The following is a 9,124-nucleotide window of genomic DNA, read 5'->3' as shown; positions in this document are numbered from 1 at the left end:
TACCGCGTAGTGGTACCGAGAGACTGATCATAAAGCAATCGAACAACTGCCGTGGCCAGTATGATCGCGATACTTAAATATGATGTTAGACGCTCTTAGTCCTACATGCACACTGACAGTCACTGTCTTTGTCACTTGCAGAAATAAAGACTGCTCTGGTGGAAGAATGAGATTAATTGCTATAGAATCTTATAGACACGTTTACCAGCATAGTTTACGGCTCTCATGAAATGTTTAGCGAGAGGAATCGTAAGCCGTACTGATTATACGTGACCATATTTTCGAGCATATTATGTAGACTTCTGTAATGCGATCTTTTTGACAATCCTTATACTGTCCAACATTTCTCGATGGTCATCATATCATTGATATTCAGTTATGCACTACCACAATACGATTTGTTTTATTCCTGTCTCATTGTAAACAATGCACCAGTGATACCATATTTTTTGTTTTATTTATTTATTAATTTATTTTACTTAAGTTATTTATTTTAAATTTTGTTCACCAGTAGAGTCTTGGCTATTTTATATCATATTCTTACCGTTTATCTTTACAAACAGGTAGTTTGGTGTCTACAGGGAGTTACTAACATGGCCAGTATAATATTCATCTGGAAGCGATAACATAGAGTACTTTCTAAGATGATTGCTATACTGATCAAAGCATGCGCAGGATTAAGTTGAAGAACTATCGTACCGAATACACTCGTTTATTCATGCATCTACCACATTTATTTCTATTTTTGATTTCTGTATTTTACAAATTTCCTGTTTGTCTGTTATATGCAAATTACTTTCACTATATTCTTTCTCTGAGTACATCAACGGCTATCACCTCACTGGCTGGAAAAACAGCTTTACTGAAGGAGTAATTGGCAGTTCTTCCCTATGGAATTGCCCATTTCTCTCTTTCTCTCTCTCTCTCTCTCTCTCTCTCATAACAAACATTTACTTGTAAAATGTTTCTTTTTTTTATATTTTATGCAATAATTCTAGTGAGACAACTCATAAAATGCTGATATTTGAGGTAATCCAAGAGAAGACACTCTCCAGTAAGTTGCTATTCTGGCGAACAAAAAACCCGAACTTCATGATGAAAAAAAAAACACTACCTCCGTAAGAAACCTGCTGTAGTCTAAATATATCGAAAGAATTCTTCATTCATTAGAAGAGAATCGAACTCAGATGTTTCCGACCAAATGGCTTTGTCTATACCAGACTGAACTACGGAGATTCGTATATTCATCGCTTATAATAACCTAATTTGGATATGTCAGAAATTCATTTTCATTTGATGTTCCAATGATTGTTTTTTCTACATAAATAGTAATTAATGAGATAGATCCCATCCTGTTCAGCGTCGTGAAATTCTTTTAGCGATGTGGATAGTCTGTGAGTTTTTTAAGGTGAACTGAATGCAATTAACATTTTGAGATTTTCCGAGTGATCGATTGGTATAATAGTTTAACCGAATCGTAACAAAATCCATTGCAATAAACCAAGATCATTAAAAATTCGCCATGATACATATATATATAAAATGAAAATAGAAGTACACATTTGTGTAATCGGAATTCTAAAGGTTTTAATTGCTAATTGTTGAAAGAATCGAAATTCAGTTAAAAAAAGGTTAAAATAAAAAAGGGCAAAAAGAACAGTATATTTCTGAACATATCTAACGTATGATAGTTAATTCTCGCTTATGCTTTTCAGCAATAATAACTTCACTTTCATCTTTAATCCAATTTAATACAAGGAGAACCACATATAACACAGTCTTCGAAATTTAGCTTTTTTTCATAAATTTCAAAGGAAATGTATAAAACATGATCCTCAGATGGATAACCAAAATCATTGCAGAATGTAATACTCGAAATTATTGCAGGATCCATATTGCAGTTAAATGTCCCTTATAGATCATTAAACGAAAGCAATACTAATTACAACGCTATCACGCTTTTAAATTTTGTTCTTTTTAATAATTCTTTTATTATTATAATGATTTATTTCCTTTTTATAAAGCTTAGTTTATGGCGCGTTGGATTCACATCAACTTCAAGCTTATGACGAAAATCAGCGAACGATGAGTCATCTGCAAATTTCACCTGAAATTGTTGTAGGATCGTTGTAAAATATAAAAAGGTTGAAACGAGAGCCATTTTCTCGCCAGGACAAGACCTTTTCCCTGAAAAACAAACAAATGTGTATAAGTATAAATTTTTATTTTAATTAGTTTGGATATTATTTTATTTTATTAAATAAACTCAACACCCTCATTACTGAATAAAATTTATTTTTCATTTAAGTCGTTACTACCTATTTATGAAATACTAATTGCAATATGAATGGTCATTACGAATATTTGATTGCTATCAAACCAAAAAGATTTGCTAAAATACTTTTAGCAAACCGGTACAATAACATACAGATGAAGATGAACTTAATTGCATTTCAGGTTATCTTCATGAGTGTATTAATTGAATTCTTGAAGTTATCCAAGCAATGTTCTATTTTCCTTTCTTGGTCTTCAATATCGGAGGAATAATTTGATATAATCCAGTTACAGTAGTAACTAGATTATATGAAATCGCAGAAATGATGTAAATGCAGATGAAACAGCTTGCAGTAATAAATTTTGACATTGTGGGGATGAATGTGCAGTCGTAATGGTTGATGGTTGTTCTGTACGCGTACACTACGCCAAACTTTGTACTGCAGAAGGCACATAAATGCCGTTCAGAATCCATGCGTACTAGATGTATTATTATTTCTGAGTGTTATTTGAAATACTTGAAAAATTGAAAGAGGAATTGAAAGAGTTTATCATTTGACGCAGTGAATTTTAAAGAAAAAATAAACAAGATTTTTCAATTTGAAGAGAAACTGTATATTAATCGTATTGGTCTCCAGTATTAGCTATCTGCGCAAGGACATTTTAGTATAAAATGTCCTTGCACGCAATCATGCATGAACCACATGCGCCGATGTGTTGCTGACGACATATATATATAGCATAAAAATTTATACATATATAAATAGTATAAATAGCATAAAATTACCAACAGTCAAACAGCGTCTAGTCGAGATTACTGACTTACCCATTGAAAATGGAATAAGATATTCTGGTTTCGTCACGGTTTTTCCATCTGAAGATAAAAACCTCTCTGGATTGAATATGTCTGGATTTTTCCAATATTTTGGATCACGATGTATAGCATAAATGTTGACGATGACTATGCTATCCTTAGGAATATCATATTTTCCTATTGTTGAATCTTCAGCTGCTCTGTAAGAAGGAAATACATCACAGTAAACATCTCTGCCCACAGCTGGTTGTTTAACTCATTAACTGAGAGTTGTAGAAAAATGTACATGAATTTGTAAAATATTATTTGTCGAAATTTTACTTAATTTGAGTTATTGTACGTGAGTTATAATAATTTACCTGCCTTATATAAAATTAAAGAAATTGATGCTATTTAACTGATTGATAATAAAAGAATATTTTAAAATTAGTTCTAATGAAATCTTTTCAACCGAATATCAGCTTGCTTAAAACAGAATATATTGATTATGATATCGTGAAATTTATATTTCAAAACATATCACACCTGATGTAATATTGATCAATATAGACAGTTGCTAATGTAATTGTTAAGCGGTTATTATAATGCTGATTGCACAATTGAGCATAGTTTTTTTTCTTTCTTTCTGTTAGCTTGACAAATACATTGCAACGGATATAGCCTGATACAAGTGGAAAATCAAGGTACACATTTTCTGTTGATCATTTCACGGATAACAAGGTAAAAGTTGTATTTTATCAGTAAGGTTCATTATGGGGGGAGGTAAAAAAAGAAATTTATTCATTATAAATTTCATTATATATTATTCAACCAGATTGTAGATATTATTTAATCTAATTTGAAATTGTAGATGAATTTTTCACGTACCAATAATTTAATATTAGGTGCTATGGATTGAAATTTTCATAATACTAAATTTCACTAGAATCCGTTCAACTTGTGCTATGCTGGGCCTATACTGTGACAGTTGTTCAAAAAAAAAACGTAAACAGATTCCTCCTTTTTTCTATTCCCCTTAATACAGCGCTAATGTGCTTTAGGTCATGTGGCGTTTCGTGTGTGGATCAGATATATAATTAGAATAACCAGCAGGAAGATACACCCTTGAAGTTAGTCGAACTTCCTTTAATACAGATTTCATGTAGATAGAATGTTGCTTGACCTTTTGAAACTAATTCGTTATTTATTGGTAAATTCGTATTTATTTAATTTTCAACTAACTCAGAGAATAAACAATTTTTGACCTTTAGTTAAGTTTTTGCAAAGTGATTAAAGGATTTTTAACATGGTAGATACTTTTCCCCTGTATGCTGGTAAGTAATAGAAGATAGGAAGAACACTTGATGGTTGTAATCTATGAGGAAGGCATTTCAAAGGACAAAATAAATGAAATGAAAAAGAAGGCAGTGAAGTTGGTTCGGTGAGTTTCAGGGTTGGATATAAAAGGGTGTTAGTTAGCAGCGGCTCCTGTTTTAATGATTTTGGAGGAGAATGGGGGAATAAAAGCGGCCAATGCAGCAGAGCAATGTTCATGAAAGTATCTGTAGAAGAGATACAATTCAGAAACTGAACGTCTGTGAGAAAGAGAGTGAAGGGGGGGTGTGCGAGAGGGATAATTAATTAATTAATTAGTTAATCTTCTGGGTAGAAAGAGTCTTAGAGAGGATTTTGGTGCACCGCTCCTAATATGGAAGTACTATTCATTGGCTGGGCGGATTTGGGATTTGTATATAGTTAGCAACTATGGAAGTGTGAAGTAGGCCTTTGTACGTTTTCACAAACTGCAGAAGCTATAGTTGATATATGGATGTGCCAGGAAAGATCGGAGGTGCAGGTCATCCAAAAAGAGAAATCTCATCGTGTTTGGATATTTCACTATCACTGAAGGTAAGAGGGAGGGATGTGACCTCTATCTTGCGAGAAATCAGACAGAACTGAGTTTTGTGGCATTGCAGTTTACAAGGTATAGTTCTAGTGGGATATAATTAGGAAATCTGAGTTCAGATCACTGTTCGTGGTAGATATCGAAGTTTCTAATACTTGAGCGCTACATGGTTTGCCGAATGAAAAGGAGCAATGGAGTGTATTATCATCAGCAAAGGTATGGATAGGATTGAAAGTCTGTGAAAGCAGGTCATTTGTACAGAACAGGAGGAAGAGAGCAGACGAAAGAACCGAACCCTGGGGTACTCCTGCATTAGTGGAGAAATCTGAGGAGAGGAAACCGTTCAGCATGACACGAAGTGCTTGACCAGTGAGAAATTTGGCGATCCGGCTAAACTGTGTGAAAGATAAACCATTGGATTACAGTTTGTGAAGTAGACCCTTGTGCAAATCTGGATCAAATGCCTTTGAAATTTCGAGATCAGCAACATGAGTTTATCGATTATTTCCATGGCGTTATTCAATAGGTGGGTGGTGAAAGTAAGATCAGCTGTATATCGCAAGTGGCAGAATCCATACTGCTGGTTGCTGATTAGTTGGTAGGTGTCTAGGTGATTCAGGATTTGATTGTTAATGGTCTTCTCCATAATTTATTTCAATAAATGAAATGGAAATTTACAGTCATGCATTAACATTTTTAGAATTTCCTCAAAGTAATGATGTGTTTAAGGATTCTCGTATCTCTATATTTACTGTGTCATACTTTAGAAAATATACGGTTTTTTACAAACGCTTTGATCTCAAAGTAAGAAAGTAAGTTGGAATTTAGGATTTTATTAAATAAATAGATTTTTCTAATTAAAAGGGCGAACTGCTTTGATAAATTAAAAAATATCTGATGCAGAAATATGAAATGAACAAAGAACTCGCTTTACAAGTTAATTCTAGAATTATTTATGGTATTCATTATTATTATTATTATTATTATTATTATTATTATTATTATTATTATTATTATTATTATTAAATAACCACTTCTCTTTAATAAGAAAACACATAAGATAAAATAACGTTTTTAGTCCAAATTCAGAGTACTGTTTATCCTACGTTTGCGCATTTAATCGAGGCTTTTATTTCATTACTTATACATTTCAGTTAAATGCTACAATATACATTCAAGAACTTATATAAAATGGCCATGGAAATACCACAAAATTACTATCAAACAAAATTAAACATGAGATAAAAACTACTGAAAAATATTACTTCAATTTTAAATGAAAAAAAAAACACATAGAGAGGACACTTCACTTACACTCTTTGCAGGTTTAGTGGGACAATCGTTTTCCATCTGGACACTTCCAACAATATCGCTTGAATATAGGGAAGATGAAGACGGTCCTCCCAACATGGCATTCTTTCCTTACCCACAATTTCATCTATTTCCGCATGGACGCGTTTCTGAATATCAGGATAAGCAGCCATTATCAAAAGAGACCACGTAACTGTTCTTGACGTGGTGTCGCTTCCTGCACCAAACAATATTCCGACGTTCCCATTTAACATGGTTTCTATATATAAAACCAAAGAATAATTATTTGAGGATTTTGCTGGAAGGAATATTTATTTATTGATATTTTAATGTATGTTATAAGAATTTCGCATTTAGCATTTATTTATTGTAAGTGGTTTAACATATTTTTGCATAACCCAGCGAGTTAATGTCCATTAATATGTGTAAAAAATCGCTTTCATTAAATACATCAAGGAGGGAAAAATTCTTAAAAGAATTCATCAAAATGTTTTCTTTATTTTGATAATTTTCTGAAAATCAGCTAGAACATCGAAATTTAAATGAATATAAGCTAATTCATTCCTCATAAGCTGCATCCCAATTTCCACATTGAAGAATTTCCACATTAAACTTTTGAAAATTAATTACAAATCATTATTTTTGTGGCTAACCGAGCTCTGATAAAACTGCGATAACACTAACAAGTTGGCATTGGGTTATGTACAAATAAAAAGAAACAAAAGAATCGAAGACATAGAAAACCACCTGGAATGGAAAGGAACCTGAAAATATAAACACAGAAAACATTGACTCCATTAAGCTAAAGATGAGGAGTTATTAGATGCGAAGATGGAGATGCGATTAAAATTTATTTCGGATTGAGCGTGACGCAATGGAAAACAACAAGGAAAGATGAATTTAAGATGAGACTACGTCTTCTTTCTTTTATTTATTTATTTATTATTTATTTTCTTTGGTAATGATATAGTAACCATTAAAAATGGTGTTGGTTGTATCATCGCTCAAGAACTAAATGACAAACTTGCAAAGTGTGATGGAATTAGTGATTTATGATGAATCTTGTATTTGCATGTAAAGGAAGAAAGTGATTACCTTACTCAAGTATAACACGCAAAATGTTTGTTTTATATTAAGGATAAGAGATTGTTTGAGAGGAAGTGGTAGGAAGTCTTCAAAATAAGAGAATAATCATCTTAGATCTAAATGCACAGGTTGTAGAGAACAGGACAACACAAAATATAAGAATCATTGATCATGTTTGGATTTTGGTCTAAACAATTATGAAGTACGAATGTTATTAGACATTTTCACCAGATATTTTCTAAATGCTCAGAAAATGGTGTTAAGGAAAGATCAGTCTAGAGAAGTACAAGATATAGTTTTGGATGGTAAGAAAAATTGATTATAGATTATGCACATAGTGGTGGATAACAAAGTTTTCTGGTCGAAACTTTGGATCCATCACTCCATATGGGACATCGCTCTGACATGTTATATGGAAATTATAAGCTTCGTACAGCCACCTTTAAATCACACATGGAAAATAAATGTGTCGAGAAAAAAAAATGATATTGAATGTTGAAACTGGGTATGTTGAAATCGAACAATAATAATAAACAAAATATATTTCAGATCAGATCCAATGCCCATGAGGTTAATTATAGACAATATAAAGGAAGGGCAGAAGAAATTTCATATAGAGTATGGAGCAAAACAGCACTGAAAAACTACAACAATATGTATTATGGAGTAAACAAGTTTATTAAAAGTAATCTATGTTTATCCCTGATGATATATGCATCCACATCTATAGGTGGAATCTTGGTCGAATAAAGCATAACGACGGTAGATTACGTGCTCGAAGTGGCTAGACAGCATTCATAGTGCATGCGAATATTCTCTGTCATCTACCAGAACAAGGGTTGGGACATGTGCTCTACATATCGTGTAATTTTATGCCTTAGTACATCAAGGACTGAAGACCAGTGAAATTCCCAAACATTCAGAATACCCAAAACAAAGGCATTAAGTGATGTGAGTTAATGAAAAGGTGAAAGGTATGGGAATTCTGTGAACTTCGAAATGAGCCTCCCGGGGAAGGGTTCTGATAAATAGTATTTAGAACTACTTGATGCGTGACATGTTACTCTGTCCTGTTGGAATACCTGTGCACGAAGTGGAATGTTGGTTGCGCGACATATCCTATGCAACTCCTGGGTGAACAAAAACAACACATTCTCGATGTAGTGGTCAATATTCAAGACCACAGTTACAGACCCTCTTCAATGGAGTTGGGCCTAATTGTTCCATGGCTGGAAATCGAATACCATGCGGTGACCTTCTCGCTGTGAAGAGGTTTCTCTTGCACAAATTCAAATCTCGAGAAACAAATAAACCTATAGGTTCGTCTGTTTACATGACCGCTTAGATGGGAATACTCCTCCTTTGAGATCCAGACGTTGTAGAAGAAAGACTGATCTTCATAGAAATTGGCCATCAGGAGCTCACAGTATTCACGCCGTGCAGTGTCTTCTGTTGCTGATAATTACTGACCCACCTGAATGACGTACGAAAACTGCGTTTTCGTACGTCATTCAGGTACGTAAGGTACGTGAGTCACCCAAGTACGTACATTCAGGTACGTGAGTCACCCAGCTCCTTCAGGATTCTCTGTAGTGACAGCCTCGGCATCTACGTTTAACAGCTCTTAGGTGTTGATTGAGTTTCGGAGATTGTAACTATTACTCCAGCACACGCCAGTGATTCACATTTGTGACAAAAGTCTATGTTCTTCCAGAATTCTTCAAAACACACTAGTTGAATGAGAGAGAGAGAGA

General features: G+C 33.5%; 1 protein-coding gene across 1 annotated transcript in view; it reads right to left on the bottom strand.

Annotated features, from left to right (window-relative positions):
- Positions 1-1,721: 1,721 nt before the first annotated feature.
- LOC150101525 (cytochrome P450 2J4-like) overlaps positions 1,722-9,124 on the bottom strand; it is a 29,316-nt gene continuing 21,913 nt past the window's right edge. Inside the window, exons 6-8 of the mRNA XM_090400201.1 lie at positions 6,288-6,543; positions 3,101-3,288; positions 1,722-2,187 (exon numbers count right to left, since the gene is read on the bottom strand). Of these exons, the coding sequence (XP_090256327.1) occupies positions 2,006-2,187; positions 3,101-3,288; positions 6,288-6,543 (626 nt within the window). The 3' untranslated portion in view covers positions 1,722-2,005. The remainder of the gene's footprint in view (positions 2,188-3,100; positions 3,289-6,287; positions 6,544-9,124) is intronic.

Source organism: Typopeltis vanoorti, chromosome 11 (assembly GCF_054136105.1).
Source record: "Typopeltis vanoorti isolate ZY-2024b chromosome 11, IOZ_Tvanoo_1.0, whole genome shotgun sequence".
Lineage (NCBI taxonomy): Eukaryota > Metazoa > Arthropoda > Arachnida > Uropygi > Thelyphonidae > Typopeltis > Typopeltis vanoorti.
The sequence above is the reverse complement of the archived record's forward strand: the minus strand, read 5'-3'. Positions and strand labels throughout refer to the sequence as shown.